Source organism: Chironomus tepperi, unplaced genomic scaffold (genome assembly GCF_022539635.2).
Source record: "Chironomus tepperi strain 1889 unplaced genomic scaffold, CSIRO-AGI_Ctep_v1 contig_298, whole genome shotgun sequence".
Lineage (NCBI taxonomy): Eukaryota > Metazoa > Arthropoda > Insecta > Diptera > Chironomidae > Chironomus > Chironomus tepperi.
Genome location: NW_027226420.1, coordinates 492399 through 511391, shown reverse-complemented (window position 1 = coordinate 511391; position 18993 = coordinate 492399). Strand labels below are relative to the sequence as shown.

Here is an 18993-nt window from a genome sequence, read left to right as displayed (position 1 = left end):
TGTTTATGATGTACACAATCTTACGAATTTCATTTCATTGTATTTCAATTCTCCGCTCTTGACTCTCTTTCATTCTCAGTTACAGCAACGAAATCTATCATATTGCTCCGTGTGGCGCGCACAAGAAAGAAAACATGTGTCTTTATTTTTCAAATATTTTTTGTGTGCTGCTTATTTTTTTTTTTTTCGGTTGTAATTGTGTGTTGGAGCAAATTTGTGCCTCGAGAGAATTTTTCATCATTTTCTGTTTTCTTTCTTTTTTTTTTTTCGCTATCGACGCTTCCAAGCCGATTTTGTGGCTCACTTCTATACGTTCAGTATTTACTTAAGCGTTGAAGTGATATGAAGCTCGAGTTGATGTGCTGCGCGTGAATTTTTTTATATTTAATTTTCGTTATATAAAAAAAAATAATAAAAAAAAAGTTACTTCTCTCCGCACATATCTGATGAATCAGAGGGAGAATAAAGAAAAATATAGGAATTAAGTTAGAAAGTCAAAAGAAAAGTTTTTTTTGCAAATAACATTCAGTGATTAGTTGCATGTGTCACGCCGATTAAAAGTATAGAAAAAAATGTGAATTTTTGAGTGCTGTGAACTAGCGATCGAATGGATCTATTTTGTTATTTCATTTCCTTTTAGTACAAATTTAAATACATTGAAAAAATTTGTAATTTTAATCACTTGATATTATATTTAATTCAACTTCGTACTGATCGTACATTGATATTTATTTTGATATTAAGTTCGGCATTATATGTGATTTAGACAGATTAGTTAAAAAAAAAATCCATTCCATCATGATAAGGAAATAAAGTGAATTTAGTAAAAAAAAACAACAAATTAAACAATGTGTGGCTGTTAATGAGAATCTGAGTTTTTTGTGATGCACAAGTTAATGAACAACTAAATGAATCTGATTGACATGAAGTATGCGTATAGAATCTTCAAACTTCATGCGGCTTGCAAAATCGTGCGTTCTAAAGTGACCAACTGCGGGATTTTTTTGCGTTATGACTGTCCTTGATAGTTTTATTTTTTCAATTGCTGAACTCAAAAAATTGGACTTTTAAACTATATTTTTCTAGAATATCAAATTATTTTTCACACAAACTGAGACTTCATAATTGATTTTTTCAAAATTTTTAAGCCTAAAATTAAAGATAAGTGAGAAGATAATAAATAACAACAACAAAAAATACGATTTCCCGGTCGACACAAATTATTGGTGGCCGTCAAGTTGCTATTTTTATAAAAATTGCAACTTCCCATAAAACCGCCATTTCACTGTCATGAAAATCTTGTGTCGATCGGGTTGAGAATTCAAAAATGACAGATCTAAGTTGTATTGCTAACTTTAAAGTGCAAATTCTCTTTGTTCATCACTCTTTTGTAATTGAAGTTCATTGTATTGACGATTAAAACTTCTATTGAGAATTGCAAATTATAACTAAGATGTTCATTGTTTGGAATTCAAGTGCAGACTGAACTTTTGTTTGAAAAGAAGCTTTCAAATGTTTCTTTAAAATATTATTGGAATGCCAAATGAACGTTGTGACAGACTTAACAGAGGTAAAGGCTATTAAGTGACTCTAAACAGAGATCGAATTCGATTTGATTTTTGGATGGAGTCGAGTTGACTCAAATTGACTTTTCAGTTCAAAATCCGAATGGACTAAAATGCGATATAGTTAATTGATGGCAATTTAATGTCCAATTGATTGCAAGTCAATCTCCAGTTGAATCTCCAGTTCTAACATATTTTTGTCCAGTATGGCAAATCTGAGTCGACTTCAAGCTCTGCTTCTAAAAAAGACTTCAATTTTAACTTTGAGAATTCAACACAGTTTTGTGCTTTATCCAGAGCTCTAAATCGACAGTGCATTTCATATAAAAAGGTCGACTAATTTACATTTCAAATTTAAGCCTTTAAGATTGCTTTTTGGATTCAGTCCCAGTTATGAATGAGTCTCTCAAAAATCCCCAGGAAAATTTTAATTTTTATAGAATTTAATATAAAGTGCCTTAACTATTGAAAGATACCTCATTAAAAGTGTAGTCTAGTGCCTTACCTCATTAAAACAAGTCAGTACTGAGTGGGCAAAAAGGCAATAAAACTAGTCATTAACTTGCCTTCAACTCATTTAAACGTATTTTAGTCCACTCGGAAATTGTTCGATTCAAAATGCAGCATCAGGCTGGCATGACAAATGTTGGCACTTTACGTGGTCAGAGTCATGCTGATCTGAAGTCGAAATTTTTGGATCGATTAGCTGATTTATGTTATTCGGTGCTTTATCATTTGCCCGGTCAGCAATGATTTAAAGAGCGAGACTTCATAAACTTCTCATTTTATTCCCAATTGTCATAAAATCATGAAATCATATTAACAGATTTTTATTGATTCCACTCAATACTTCATAGGTAGTCTCTTACCTATAAAAGCCAAAAATAGCCAAACTCTCTCAATTAGGAGTTATAGCTGTGTAATAATATCGTGTAAATAAATACTTTAAAGTCATGAAAAAGATTCGCATCTCAAAAACAGCCACAAAAAAAGTTAATTTATATAATAAAAAACAAAATGATCTGTTCCTTTGTGAATCGCAGCAAGAAATGAGGAATTTCACCTTTGTGCATGTCAAACAAAAATTTATCATATTAAGCTAATATTTTTGTTTTTTTTTGGAGGTGCTGCGATAAGAATTAGAAATAAAAACGCTCAAAGAAAAAAATTAATCCAATTATTGATAAATTAAATAAAAATTGAAAAAGATGACAAAAAAAGTTCAATTTTGAGAACTTAATTAAGTAAAGTATGAGTATGAGAAGAGGCACTAAATTTCGCACAAATGCTTCACCGTCATTTAATTGCTTGTTTCATAAAATAATGAAGAATAAGAATAAAAACACATTATTCTCTTAAGCCACTACATACTTGGTTGCCTCTCAAGGTCTTCCTCACACAAAAAAAATGTAAGGCTTCTTTGAGAATGTTTTATTTATTTGGAAACGAATTTGTTAAATGTACATGAACGTGAGGAATTAAAATATAGAAGGAAAAAAAAGGTATTTGGGGAAATTTTCACACATAACAAAATGAAATGAAATGGAATAAGATAAATTAACATCGGACTTGTTTGATCAAAGAAACGTTTGAAAGATTTTGTGCAAGTTCTTTAGTATGGTCAACAACTTTTGGGGATTATTCAGACATTAGAAGATGTATTTTGTGATATTTTGTCTAATACAGTCCAGTGAACTGTCTAGTGTTGCTATTTCACGCATCCAAAACTGTCATCACAGTCTCATCAAAGTCATGCTGCCTTTGCGACAGTTGTAGCAACATGACAGTCATTTGAGTGTAAACATAACAATACAGCATTGCGAGCTTATCAATTTAAATTTCATTTTCGCTCAGGAATATTTTAATCTGTGTGGTGACACACCCGATCGGCACATATTGAAATGTTGATTCTTGATTAAAATTATACTGCCGCCTTGTCGCCATGGAAGTAACAATTTAATATGTGCCAGTGACATACTTTTTGATCAATAAAATCTTTACGACACTTTAAAATCTTTTCTTATTCTAATTTATGGAAAAATTGCTACAAAATTAAGTCTCATGACCTTTTTTTTGGGGATAAGTCTTTTGGGATTTTGTATGCTCATTGTATTGTTAAACTTTTCACAAAAGACACATGACATCGTGTAGTGCCGTGACACAGTAGTATGGTATCGTAACACACCAGTGTGGTGTCGTTGCACAGTAATGTTGTGTCGTGACACAGTAGTATCGTGTCGTAACACAGTAGTGTCGTGTCACAGCGATGTGTCGCGCATCATGGCTTAACTTGCCTTAAAAATTAAAAATTCAATATTTAGAATTAAAAAAATTCCATAAAAAATCACATGAATATTATCAAAATCTCACTATCATGAATGACATCATTTATAAAAGGCTACTCTTTTAGATGATTTCTTTTTCGCATATCGACGGTGACGTCGAAAAATAAAATCTATTTATACAAAGATTCAAAGACCCAAAACATAAACGAGAAATAAAGTATCAGAAAGGGATGATAAAAAGTCACAGTTTCGTGTATCGAGGATACAACAGCTTGTTTCGCACAGAAAGAATTATGTAAAGATTATTTTATTTATAATTCATGCATTTATTCTTAAATCTCATATGTGACAGCACTCGATGAATAAAAAGAAAAAATTTCCTAAGAAATCTTTCTGTCTTTTTTTGCGCAATGAACCTTTTGTGACATTGTGTGCCGGTGTTATCATTTTTATTTATTTTCTGCTCTTTTATACACACATTCAAGTATACATTAAAAATAATCAGACGTACGATGTTGCTATTTATAAACTTTGACCAAAAAAATTTTATTTTTAAGTTCTATTTTATGAACGCTGATTAAAATTAAGTTAAAGCTTCTTTTAAAATTGCAAAGTCGAAATATATATATTTGTGTAAGCCTATAAATCGATCGGCATGTCAACGTATTAGTTATACTATTTACAAAATGATCGAGTATCCAACAGCTGTATCGCTGATAATGGAAAAACAAATAAAGGCTTCAAAATTGTATGGATATATATGTGAATCCACAGCATGATAAGGAGGGGAAACAAAAATTATTATTTTTTTATCTGTTTTTATCAACATTTTTTCAAAATATATTCTGGATGTATGAAAATAGTCTTAAAATATAACCTCGTGGAATATAAAAGCTAATTCCAAAAACTTCTTTTTTTAAACAAAAAATTGCTGTAAACAGTTTGAAAAATCAATCGTTTATATCTAATACACAGTCAGTCAAGATATCTATTATTCATGATTTAGACAATTAATTTAAAGTCTAATGTATACATACCTTTTCATACACAAAAAAAAAGAAAGAAACTTTGCCTATAATTGAGGAAGATTTGAATTATTAATATTATTTAAAACATGGCTTGTGTTAGCACAAAAAAATTCAGTTCAAAAGGTCGTCAGCTAAATTATACAAAAAATGGAAATTTAAATTAATTAATTTAATAAGATTCAGAAATTGCTTTTTTTTATGATCAGCAAAATTCAATCCTTTAAGATTAAATTGGTAACTTTGGGAAATTATCATACAATTAGTTGATTGGAGTCGTTTTTGGATGGGATTTGCATAATAATTATATTTGTATAGGACCTTATCCTATACTTTAGAATTTGTATAGAATTTGAAATTAAGGATGATTCTTAATGTTTAATAAGTGGTTCCAAATAGCACAAATCTAAAAATCAATCAAAAGTTCTGCCTTAGGCCGTCCCTTTACTGACAAAAAACATGCGTACAGTCCCTTTGCATGTTAGGGAACGTGACTCTAACATGGTGTTGGAATCAGATTAAACTCAACACTATCCGATACTCACGTCAGCCTGATAACGGATTTTCGATCGATTATCCGACTTGTACTATGTATTTGGGGGCTCGCACTTTGTGACATGGTTCATTTTATGTAGACAGTAATCTTAAACTCTATTCAATGTTCAGAGATTCAAAAGTCTCTGTGTTTGTGCTAGAATACTGTAATGTCGTGAGGCTGATGTGGGGATCCCTGTCAAACCGATGACACTCTTTAGTACTGTAGCTGTACCCTAATACTCTTACTTACTTACTACTTACTTACACTTAATATAAACATGCTCCTGTGTGGAACTTTAGGTTATAACACAATACTTCCCATCTGACTCTGTTGCTGGCTCTGTCACCTAGTTTGTACAAATTCTCTGCCCGCACGATGAGCTGACATTCTTTCATTACTGTTCTGCCCCAAGTAGCTTTTGGAACTACTGGTCGCCTTTTACCTTGTGGATTTCATCCAAGGGTTGTGATTCGATCCAAGGGATGTGATTCCATCCAAGGGCTGTGTTGCCCTACAGTACTGTAGCTTTAAGTCATGACAGATCGGCTTCCGATAGGAATCGAACCCACATACGGACATGAAGAGAGATACAAGAGTAACCTGTCTGTTGCCTAATCACTCTGCCACACTCGGCCTTACAATCGCATTGACAGAATCGCTTTTATAAAGTTCAATACTTCAAATCCAACTCTATTCAGACCCCATACAAAGTCTTTTGAGTTGCAAGCTATTGAAACATAAAGACTGACATAAAGACTGCATTTATGAATGACAAATTAGCTGTGAATAAAAAGACAAGGACAGAAATGAAACACAAAGGTTGTGTCACATTCCAAAATAGTTGATTAAAGAAGAGACTAGCTTATCAATAGAAATTAAGGTCAATGCTAAAACTTTTGTCTAAAATCATCTCTATAAAGTACGTCTTAAAACATTACATTTTAATGTTTTTCACCCTAAAATTTACTTAATTCGCAATAAACCTTATCAGCATGAAATGCTATGAAATGAAGTCTTTCCCGGTTTATTTTAAAATTGAATTTTATTTACAAGTTAAGTAATTTAATCATTCAATTTTCAAATACTGATACTGTTTAAGCATACTGAAGCATACAAAACAATTGTTGCTGTATGTATTGTAGATGATGTAAGTGTTACCAATTTTCTCATAAAAACACTGAATTTTAAGGCAATTTCCTAATGTGACCTTTATACAAACTGATTCGAAATCGGAGATATTATATCGCAGTGACTAAAATGTGTGAATTGACAGTGAAATTTTCAAAAAAAAACTGAAATTATTTTTAGAATTTTTCTCCGACGCAGACAGTAACAGCGGTTAGTAAGCATAAGAGAAACAAAACAAACTGACTGATAATTATGAATGTGTGTGTTAAACAGTTGTCAATAATAGTCGCATCCATTTGAAAATATTTTTAGACCTATCTACAACAACAACAACAACAATAAAAAATTGCCTGATAATTGGGAAATGATCGGATGGAAAAAGTATAATGAAAAATAGTGTTTTCTGGTTCTGTTATCGAGTCATACGATAAAATAAAACACACATTTGGACATAACCTTGAGATTATTTTTTGCTACAAACATATCAAACATTTCTATAACTAACTGCAAACGGATGAAGTAAAATATAAATAACATTTTTTTTTTTCATTCCGTTATCATACTTTTATTTCTATTTTGCGATCCAAGCACTTATCATCAAAAATAATTCCTTTAAATGTGTGCGCTTCTGGGTTATAAATATTCCGCGAATGGCTTGCTTTTCTGTTTTTATATATTTTTTTCAAAATGACTGAAAATTTTTGTATTTTTTCAAGTGACTTTTTTTGCCATATCAAAAAACGTTTTTTTATCGATGTTGAAGCTCGGTGGTCTATTGAACTTCAAGTATGGGGATATTCGGTGATTACGTAATGCTGAGAATTGCATTTTCAGACTCCAAACTCACTAACCGGCACATTATGTCATAAAATTGTAAACAACTCCTTACCCTTGCCTCCATAACTGTTACGTAACTTACGTACAACCCCTAAACTAATTGAACTGCCAATATCTGCTCGAATAAAAAACCAGACGCTTTTATTTTTATGCTTCATTGTTGATTAAGTGTCCTATAATTGTAACTGAATAATTGCGCAAATCAACACCTGCTTTAGCCGGCTAGACACAATCCTTAACCTTCACTAATTTAAATGTATAGATGCTAGTATGATTTATACTCAAGGGCAATATTATTTTTTTCATGTAATATCTGTTTTCACTTTAATGACACCTATGTAAATGTATAATGATGTAGGGAATAATTTTCATAAATATTGAGAAAATTTGTATTCTATTATAAGAATTTGATGACTCTCTTCTCTTCGTCTACTGGCATTAAAATTTTTGTTTATTTTCATATTCGTAGATTCAATTGAACACTGTATTAAATATGACATAGAAATTTATAAATTTATAAATACGGAACGGAGCAAGAGTCTATGTTATTAAAAAGGCGTCGATCAATGCATGATCCGTGATCCGTGCAAATGCTCAATTTCCAACACCCTTATTACTAACCTCTAAGGCACACAGCGAGAAAATAGTCAAAATTTCAGTCACATGCAAGCATAACGCTGTCCCAGTCCAAATTAGACTAGGTTTTGAGGCCCGATTTCATTCAATCTGGTCTGGAGCCAGAGTCACACTAGTGAATGGCTGAATGTTCTGCCAAATCAATGTCACATGCTTTCTTGGTAGGAATTTCAATACCGTAATTAAGAAATATAGCATCTGAAGCTGGATCTGAAGGATTCAGAGCTCGAAGTTGAATTTTTAAAAAGTTCGATTCAACTTCCAGAATAACCCAAACTAGTTAACCGATCATAAATCCAGCCTTAACCCAGTGTAACTCTGACTAGCTGCCAAATCCAGCTTAACTGACTTGTGTTAATCGGGCTCCCATCTCTGTGAATTGTTTGCCAGTTTTGATTACCAAAAATTTGAATTAAAATTCTCGATTACTGCTGAAAAACTTTTCACAGCATTAAACTGATTCACATCCAAAACTCATTTCTCCCCCTTTTGAAATTGAAATAATTGCAAAAGTTTGTTATTTAACTAAAAACAATTTGCATTTTAAGTAATACCGTTTGTAATTTTCCCCGAAATTTCCACGGCAAATCAAAATAAAAATAAAAAAACAAACTTTTTTTCCCCCTTGAGGCTCCTCTCATGTTAAGCAAGTTATTAAAATCTTTCGAAACATAAATGGAATTATCTTATCAAAATTTTTTTTTGCTGTACGAGCTCGTATATCTAAAAATATAATCAAAGTTTCTTATCAAAAAGATTTTCTTATGCTGATGTAAGTAATGCTTACAGAATGATAAGAAATGAACTACAATTGACATGCTTAATGACGTAAAACATTATGCAAAGTGTAGAGTAAGAAATAAGAATAAATTATCAGGCATTTTTTATCAGAAAGTTGTCATTACTTGACAATTTCCGTTGGAAATAAATTGAAAACAAAAGTAATTCAGAAGCCGCAAAAGGTAAATGATAAATGCCACATGTGTGCTATAGAAATGATAAGATATTAGTGATGAAAGGGAATAATTTCGTTTAAATGACATTAATTTTGATGGTTTTTGGCTTCGTATTATTTATATACACACACATTCATTTGCTTTACGTCATATTTAAAACTTTGTTTTGTTTCGTTCATAACAAGTCGGGTTTAATACTAAAGCATTTGTTATGAGTTCCAGTAAATAAGATGTTAATTAAATTTAGAATTGAAGGGTGTAGACAGCTTATGGGAATTTGATAAGTTTATTATTAGTTTTTGAGACTTTTTTGTACTCGATAATAGTGATGGGCAACTTTTGTACTGCGACACATTTATCCAGTGGTGTGAAACATTTGTGCTGCGGCACATAAATTCAGTGGCGAGTAACCGTTGTGTTACGATACACTAATGTAGTCAACATGTGTGCTGCGACACAATAATACAGTGTTGAGCGACCTTTGTGACGCGACAAATTAATGCAATCGTGAGCAACCTCTGTGTTGTGACACAACGTTGCAGTATTGACCAACCATAGTGATGAGACACATTAATACAATAATGAGAAATTTTTATGCTGCGACACATTTATGCAATGGTGGGCAACCTTTGTAGTTCGACACAATAATTCAGTAGGTACAACGTTTGTGCTGCGACACATTAATTCAGTGGTGGGCAAAATTTGTATTGTGACAAACTAAAACAGTGGTAGGAAACTGTTGTGTTGTAAAACACTAATGTAATGTTGTGCTACATTTGAACAATGAAACACTAATGCACTGGTGAGCAACATTCGTACCGTGACACACAAATACAGTGTTGGACAGTTTGTGCTCCGAAACACAAGTGTCCCGTAAAGGAGATTCAGATGTTATATCCAAAGACTATTTTCTCCAGTTATAAATCCCCTAAAATTAGCAGCTATATTTAACAAAATTAGCACTGACATAAAAGATTCCAATCCTCATTAATTATTAAACATCACATTTAAGCGAATTTTGTTGTATTACCAAAAATTGCTGGCTGTTCACATCTGTTTTGCTAGAGTTTCCTGTGAGGGTCATTCAACTATTATGTCCAACATTTGGAACTAAAATTCAGTTTGTAGTTTTTGAAAAAATATAATACATTATCATATTGAGAACATCACATGCTAATGACCCCATTAAAAAAACGAGAGGAAAGTGATGTGTTGTCATTCATAACTCAAACTATCGATTGACCCGATGATTAACCCTAATAAGTGTATTTAGTCTTCAGTCGTCTGAGACATGTCTGTGGTCACGTAGCAGAAAAGCCCTTAGCACTTTAATAATAAATGATATTTTCCTCAGTTTTTGCCATTAATGCCATTCTCAGGAAATAAAGTTCCATTAGCAACCCAAAAATGAAATAAAATATAAAGTACAGATGCTAATGTTATCCAGTGTGACGACAATAAAATTTATTGAGATGATATTCATGAATTCTACAGATTATTACAATTTTAATCCGTCTCGAACAAAAAAAATACATTAAATATCTTAAATAAATTTAAATGCAATTGAATCAATGCAGTTTATTAATGTCAAACGCAATTTGCTTTACCGACTAGCACTTAGTTTTAACAGACGTCACTAAATCTGGATTATTTATTAAGGATGTTAATTAGTTTGTTAAGATTCATTTAAATTCTAAGTGGGAATTTCATTATTTTATTGATGAGGATTGATTTAAGCTGAATTTAAGGCAGAGATCAAAGTCGACTCGGATTTTAGATGAAAAAGTCGACTCGACTTTATATGAAATCTAAGTTGACATCGAGTTCTGCACAACGTGTTAGCTAGGACAGCGCTACGTCACTGTGTTAACGACACGACGTGCACTGGCCTTGACGGCACCACATTGTGTGGCTTGGGTTATTCTTAAAGTAATTATGGATTAAGCAACTTCAAAGCATCCAAAATTCATGTTTCAAGGTTCTTTGACACCACAAAAATCCTAAATTCAGGTATTCCTTTGACAATCTTTCATATTTTTACCTGCTTTCTTTTAGACGACTAAGCTTCTCAGAAAGGAAATTTTCAATCTGCAGGTTTCAGGAAATTCGGATAAAATTTCCTTTCAGCTCCTTAATTTAGCATTTTCATATTTCTTACTTCCCCCGCAATCATATCCATAAAGGATAATACCAAGCTTGTTAAGGATATCATTTACTCATTTTTGCGCAACTGAATTTGACAATTTTTCTTTTGAATATCGTCTGACATTTATTTGATTCGTCAACAGACATGACGCTTATCTCGTACAATTTTGATTATGTGCTATTTTTGGAAATACAATTAATTGCTTACAAATATTATATAATTGGACTTCTTACATTCGAATCAATCATCACTTACCGTCATGCTTGACGGAATCAATCCTAATTGGATAGAAAGCCTCGATACATATCGTTGAAATTGATGTCATCATTAACGTAAATAAATAAATTAATTAATGTCCAAAAAGCAGGGTTGATAGATGATGTTTGAGGATTTGGGTGGGTGTGTCATCCGGGGATATGGCATGTAATTGGTCAGAATTGTAGTATGGAGCTGGTAGGCAATGACACAGCTTGTTGAGAGTTAACATATGTCTCAATGTAGGCCTGTCTGAGCGACACAATTGGGCGATCCGCTTTCTTTGGATTGAATCCAGGCAACACGGTGTCTTCAGTCTTCAAGGCAATTCCACATCTGACCGTTAATTCGGCGACATAGTGTTGCTCCAGCGAACATGTTGAGCTGTTTTGGCTTGGATGTAGATTTTGTTTGCAAGGATTCGAACTCACGTTCAACAGTTTTACAGACTGTTCTTCCACTACGAATCTAAGGAGCTCCTGACTGTTCTCCATATATATAGACAGATATCCTAGATCCTCTGTCGTTACGACATGATCTTATGACAGTTATATTAAATATACTCGTAGCTGTTACCTTTTCATACTCAAAATCACAGACAGCATTTAATGCTAATTCACAGATAGCATTTAATGCTAATTCACAGATTGATATCCACTCTGGTCCCCAAAGTATAAAGATTGAAAAATAAATATTTGATCTGATATTTGCACATTCTGTAAATTATTCGAGCAGATTTAATAACTGCATTCAACATCTACACGAGCGTGCATTTCTCATAAAAAATAATATGCAGAGCTGTAAAATAAATAAATAAATTAAACCAGAGTGTTTGTGTGGATATACATCAAATATCAGATTTTCCTATAGTGCCAATTTTCAATTGTAAATTTTATTTTGATTCCAATTCAGCATCATCTGTGTTTGCATTACTTCTTTTTATTATATTTTCATGTTCTGTCGTCAAAAAAGAGAGGAACAGAAACAAATAATTGCCTTGCTCTGCTGTCGTATTTGTATGAAAATAAGTCATTAAAGTTGCAAATGCCTAATATGTGAGATAATTAACACACATCCGTCTCCTACACATCTTTTCACCTGAGTTTACCGTATATGAATACAAAGGCTTATGAATATTATAATCATAAAGTTGACTCTTAGTTCTAGTATAAGTCATTCCTCATTTGAGTATGACATTGAAAGTCAGCATGTAATTTATTCAACTTGAACTTCGCGCGTAAAATTGGCTGAATTCCATTATTTTGTGTGCATGAAGACATAAAATATATTTGGAACTAATTTACTATGAAATATTGCATATATGCAAATAGAGTGTCGATGAATATTGTATTATAAGTCCCGAACAGTGCAATGTGTTTGCTAGGACACGACTACGATGCTGGACTAACAATTTGATGCAAGGATTCCCTAGTGCAGTTGTAGGGAATCTTCTATTTCTCGCGATCGAAACCCCACTCGGCTTACTTACTTAAATCCTTCTCTGCCCGTACAGATCAAGTGCGATCCATGGCAACCCTCAGATGGCGACAAAACCTGGTTCTATCGATGGTTTCTGTCTGTCAATTACCAATGTCAAGTGCTAAACTGTCTATATCGACATTTTCCTGTCAAAAGTTCTTTGATTGTCAACCGGGAAACGGTTCATCACATTTCCAATACTTTTTGTTGTGTCGCGACACACATGTTGTCCACCACAACCCTGACTTCATCATGAAGACTGATTTCGACTCATTTTTATGGCACAAAATACACTTCTTTACATTCTGCCGCTCGGGTATCAAAATAATCTATGCAAATTTTCTATTTTAAATGCCTACTTATAATATAATTTATTTAAAGTCAAAAAAATGTGTGAATTTTTCAAATTTCACTTTTCAAATGGACAAAAGACATAAAAGAATTTAAATTGCATAATTGAGTCGAAATATTTGTGGAACCAACTTTTTCTTCCCATTTATGATCCTGATACAGCTGGATTTTGAGTGGATTTATTAATCTTGAAGAGATTACAAAAAAAAAATTGCTTCCTTATCAAATGCAATTAAAATTTCCAGTACAACGAAGAATGTGATTAAAAATAAGAAATTAGTATCAGCAGTGGCTTATATTATTTTTTTGCAATGGAATATTTGTGTTATCTGTTGTTTTGGATGATGCTTCAATTTAGTAATGACTTTATGGAATCAGTAGCAGATTGTCTTAATTGAATCAAAGGTTTTGAGTAGGTCAACAGAAATTAGCGAAAGGGATCCTGGTTGAATGATTTTGATAAGATGGCATAGTAACTAGGGACTGGGATTGATACTTTACTCATCCAGAGTGTTGAATTCTCGAATTACGGAAACGTTTATAAACAAATTGCTTGATACTCAATGTTTGAGTAATTAAAACTGGATTAGTATCATATAATTTGCTCATACTTAATATTAAGCGCTCGTGTTAGCTGCAGTGGACAATAATTTGCTATGACTAGTTGATGACAGGTTGATGACTAGTTCTAATGTATTTTTGTCCTCTTAAGTAGTGCTAAAATATTGGAAAATCAATTGAAAATCAATTTATGTACAAGACATTTAAAAATTTAATTCAGGAATCGAAGATTTTATCGAATCAAGTGGAGTTGACCCAAGTCTTCTTGTCCATTTAAAATCCGAGTCGAGTTTGAGCTCTGATTTAATTTTAACTGATCTATGTGAAGTATACCCGTAAACCCCTTATTATGAACTAACTTTCTTGTAGACAAGGGGCTGAATTTTTGCTACCATAGAAGATTGAATTCCAAATCTGCATAGTTGCATGATCCAGAAAATATCAATGCAAGTCATACATACCGTGATTTATGACCAGAACAGTGAAAAAGATCTTGAATCTGATTAGAATTGTCTTGAGATCAATCCAGAGTTCTCGAAAACCACGAAAACTAATCCGCTGCTTTATTAAGCACTTAGATGAAGTATAAGGAACAAGGGGATGAGGGTCTGAACACAATAAAGGGTTCACTAAGGGCGTAATCAAAGAATGGCAGGGGTTGGTCACATTAAAATCTACTTTCGTCTGAAAAACCTTGAAAAATCCCAAAACCATTGGAATAAATCCAACAAAAATTCTCATAAATTTATGAAACAAGCAATAATCATAAAATTAATTCAACAGCAATCTTTAATCGCTTAATATCTACGTTAATGACCTCAAAACTTAGACGTCATAACAAGCTCATTAAAAGTTAAATTGATCTGTAAATCAAACACAAATACAAATTAAATAAGAAGACACAGAATCTTTTGATTATTTCTATAAATACATGCACCTCCAATAGCTAGTCATGACATAAAGAACTTAATTTATATTCGACATAAATGTGAAATTCCTATTGCGTAAAGTTTATTTCCAACCTTTAAAAAATAATTCTTATTTATTGATAACAGCCACCATCGTTGAACTTCTTGGAAGAAGTACCCCGCAAATGTAAACTTGTTCAAATGATGAAAACATATCAAACGGAGGAGAGAAACATGCCAGTAAGATGTGAATGTGCTTTTCCGATAAAGAACATTTGTGTGAATATAAAATAGAAATTCAATTGTTGTTTACACAAACGGAAGAGAAGTGAAAGTGGAACAGAAGTATCAAGTTTATTATATGTTCATGTAAACATCATCGATTCCTCGTGTGAACACAGTGTACGAGGACCCTAATTTAAAAAAAATAATCCGTGAAAAATGTTACAGCATGAAATAATAATTTGGAAATAAGTTGTTTTGTGTGTGGAAACGTGTATAAAAAATATTAATAGAATTTCCCCTGGCTCATTGAGACAGAGGAGAGGAAATAACAATTAAAAAAGAAAGCAAAAAATAGCGTAGCATTTGCGTTATGGCGCAAATTAAAATATTTGCAATCATACTTCATATACTATTTATTGCAATATATCCAACAACATGTGATGAGATACAGAATATATCATATAGTAGTAGTAGCACTGAACAGTTTCTGACAATAACTGATTGTATAAAGACTTTATGTCCATTTGAACGATTAGGTTTTAGTGATAGTTTATTTTCAAGCTTTCATAGTCCACGACAAATTCATCTCGCACTTTTACTCCCATCAACGCCACAGACTGATCAAATTATCAATACACAGACATTATCGGCTGTCTTACCTGTGATTGAATTAGCAATTCAAAATGTCGAAAAGCAGAAATTACTTGTTGGATATGAGCTTGTTATCCATTCACGTGATACAAAATGTTCATCAACAATTGGACCAATTGCTGCATTTGAACTACACAATCGTAATGAGGCTGACGTGTTTTTAGGTCCAATATGTGACTATGTCTTAGCGCCTGTTGCTCGTTATGCGTCCGTATGGCAAAAACCTGTCATATCAACAGGCGGACTCGCATCAGCATTCAACTTTAAAGTGAGTGTCGAAAAATATTATAAGCACAAGAGAAATTTGCGTAGGAACAACTTTTTTATATTTTCAATTTTCATCGTGAAGGTCGTTATTTTTCATAATAAAACAAAGTAAACGGAAAAATAAGAGGATATAAATGACAGTGAATAAACGATTTTGATGCTATCAAAAAAACGCAAACGGTTGGAAGTGAAGAACTTATTTCGCACAAAGTTTTGGTATTTTTTGTTAATTTTTTTAAAATTCCTAGATTTATTTAGGGGTCATTCACATGTGATGACTTGTTGTTTATGTGTCTGGTATTTATTTAAATGACACAAAGTAGGCGAAGGTAGTCTCGAAAGGCAATATAATGAATATTCAGGTGTGAGGTTAATACAATGACAGTTTAGGGGTTGATTTAAGCGTAAATTCATTTACAAGCTGGATTGTTCATTTATGGGTCGTAAGGAAGAGGAGGCGTAGTTAAGGGTAGACCCTACCTTGGTAAGAATCATTCTTAAATCTGCTAGGGCTTTTTGACTCATTTTTGGAATTCTGGAAACTCAATTTCAAATAATTTGTAGCTACTCTCATGTTCTGGAGTCCATACCAGAGTGTACAGCCTACTCATTCATTGTGACTAGAGTCAAGACTCAAGTGGAGACCCCTTTTTGGACTTGTCTATCCTGAACTCTTAAAGTCCTGTTAACTCTAGTCCAAACTAAGGGTTCCCGATGCAGATACCGAGACTTCGGGAGACCTTGGTCCATACAGAATTCCAAATCTTAACTTCCATCGTTCGGGTACTCTTTCGAACCTTTCAAATAGAAATTTTGGTAAAAAGTCTTCCAAAAATGTCCACTTTTTTATCAACATCACTTCTGAACATCCCCTTAATGAACAGCAAGAGATGACCATGCTATATAATTTAAAATGAACGTCTACTTTGATCACAATCACTTAACAACAAATAAAATTTTATTCTTTTGATGACATGACACACGCTGTTGCAGTTAATGACTAATTAGGGGGTTGTTCACTTATGTGACGTCAATCAAATACAGTTATATTGTTCAAAGTGACGCAAATTAATGAAAGAATGTATTTTTGGGACGAATATCATGTGGGAACTAATGCATTTGTAGGTATAGCTAGGTAGAAGAGGGATGGAAGGAGCAGGTACTGTCAACCCCCTTTTTGAATGAAATTCTTCAATTTTCTATAATTTTTCTTGAGTTTCTCTTTTGCTTTTTGCAATATATCTCAGCCTAAGCCTCTGACGGATGTCATATCTGATCAAGCCCCAGCAACTCTAGAAAAAATTTGCAAATTTTCAAATATATTCCTCCCTTTGTATAAACAATCGAACTTAGTCAAAATCACTACAACTCATTTCAATTTGACATTCAGAGTTCAAGTCAGGTCTATATATAGACGACTTTAATTATATAACTACAGCAATTATAAATTCTGATATATCGATAAATACCTACCTAAATAATTAAAGCAAACATTTCCTTTGATTTTGGGTTTTTTCCATAAATTTTACTTTTATCTTTCTGTTTAAACTACGAATTTATTTAATTTTTTGGCAAAGAAAGCTTTTGTTCTTCTTTAATTGTCGAGTTTATTTTGTTCCTATACACGCACAAGATAAAATTAGATGATATTTTTTTTTGACGACAAAAATGATAATAATAAAGGAATAATGTCAACAACAACGTGACGAAAGATGAGGTTGCTATAATTGAGGGAACAGAAATTGTTTTTTTGGCTTTAATGCAGCATCTTAAAATTTAATTTAAAAGTAAATTTTCAATTTTCCGCTTTTGTGAAAAATCGGTTCATTTACGGATTCATTTTTCATATTGGCATAATAGACAAGTGTCTCGTACGGAGTCGTTTCAATGTTATTACTTAAACTCAAAGGAACATTTTTCTGCTCTCTTTTTTCTCATTTAAGACGCAATTTTCTTTGCCTTAAGAAGTAAATGTCAATCTAATTGTTATTTAAGACTAAAAGTTTAAGCATGAAATGCCTTGCATTAAGAGGTATTTATGACTCCCAACATAGCTTTTTCAGATTATTATCACGTCTTTATCTCTTTTGTAGCTGAATAATATAATTTTCAACAAAAAAATTGTGTTTAGGCATCAAAGCTTAGTATTTTAAATATTTAGACAATCAGAATGTATAAAAAAGTGTTCAATCTTCCTGTTTATGTATCATTCTGTTATGCGTGCCCTGTTGAGCGTTGCAGGGATGTAGTTAGAAGTATAGGAAGACGAGGGAAGATGAATCGCACGATAATCCTAGAATATTGAAGATTTTTATCCAAAAATCCAAAAAAGGATGAAGTTTGACCCGTCAACCCAGTCATTTTTTAAGGATTGATTCCCTCCTAAAGGAACCACCCATTCCCTTCCCACTTTGTAGTTTGGTTTTCCTCCTTAAAATCATACCAAACTCCTTCCTTAATTAAAGGTTATTACCCCCAATAATAGGGTCCATCAACTTCCTTCCCACTGTAAGGGTTGGTTCTCCTCTTTAAGAGTCCACGAAACCCCTAACCTTCTTATGGATTCATTCCCCTCCTTAAGAGTTGGTGAGTCAAACCATGCTATTGCGAGCCCCATCCCTTTCCTTATTACGCTCTCGTTATCCATGGAAATAAATTCAAATATAAAAGATAATAAGACTATTGAGAGATATTAGAATTGATTTTGAGAAAAAAGGAACGAATTCATATTCTTCAAAAATATTCAGCAATTTATCATTTCCCATTCCATCATAATGCTTCTTAGTGACCAATCCTCCCTCCTCTCACTGACCTTCTATTCAATACATGTAATGCCAATTTTCTATAGTTTGAAGTGAAAAGTCACATTTTAGGTTAGAAAAAGAAGCACAAAATTTCTAATAAGTCCATCAATAAGCTCAATAGAATATAAAGAAGGAAATGACTTGTGTTGGATATTAAATATGATTATTTTCCATAGAATGCTGTCGTTGGATTCTATTCATTCGAAAATGTTCTTAAATCTAAAATGTTACTTCCATATGATGTATTTCTCAATAAAAAAAGGCTCCATATATCTTTGACGTCATTAATATTCTATTTATTGTTTATTTTTAGGGTCAAGGTTAGAATTGTTGACCTTCGCTATAGACTATAGACAAAAAAAATGTAAACATATTA

General features: G+C 32.5%; 1 protein-coding gene across 2 annotated transcripts in view; it reads left to right on the top strand.

Moving 5' to 3' along the window:
• Positions 1-18993, top strand: part of LOC139092133 (atrial natriuretic peptide receptor 1-like) — a 39717-nt gene that overhangs the window by 10628 nt on the left and 10096 nt on the right. The window contains exons 1-2 of one of the 2 annotated variants that reach the window (XM_070642432.1): positions 311-560; positions 14818-15814. The exons of the other annotated variant lie outside the window; for it this stretch is intronic. Of the exons in view, the coding sequence (XP_070498533.1) occupies positions 15266-15814 (549 nt within the window). The 5' untranslated portion in view covers positions 311-560; positions 14818-15265. Of the gene's footprint in view, positions 1-310; positions 561-14817; positions 15815-18993 lie in introns of those variants that run through there. 2 annotated transcript variants of the gene reach the window in all.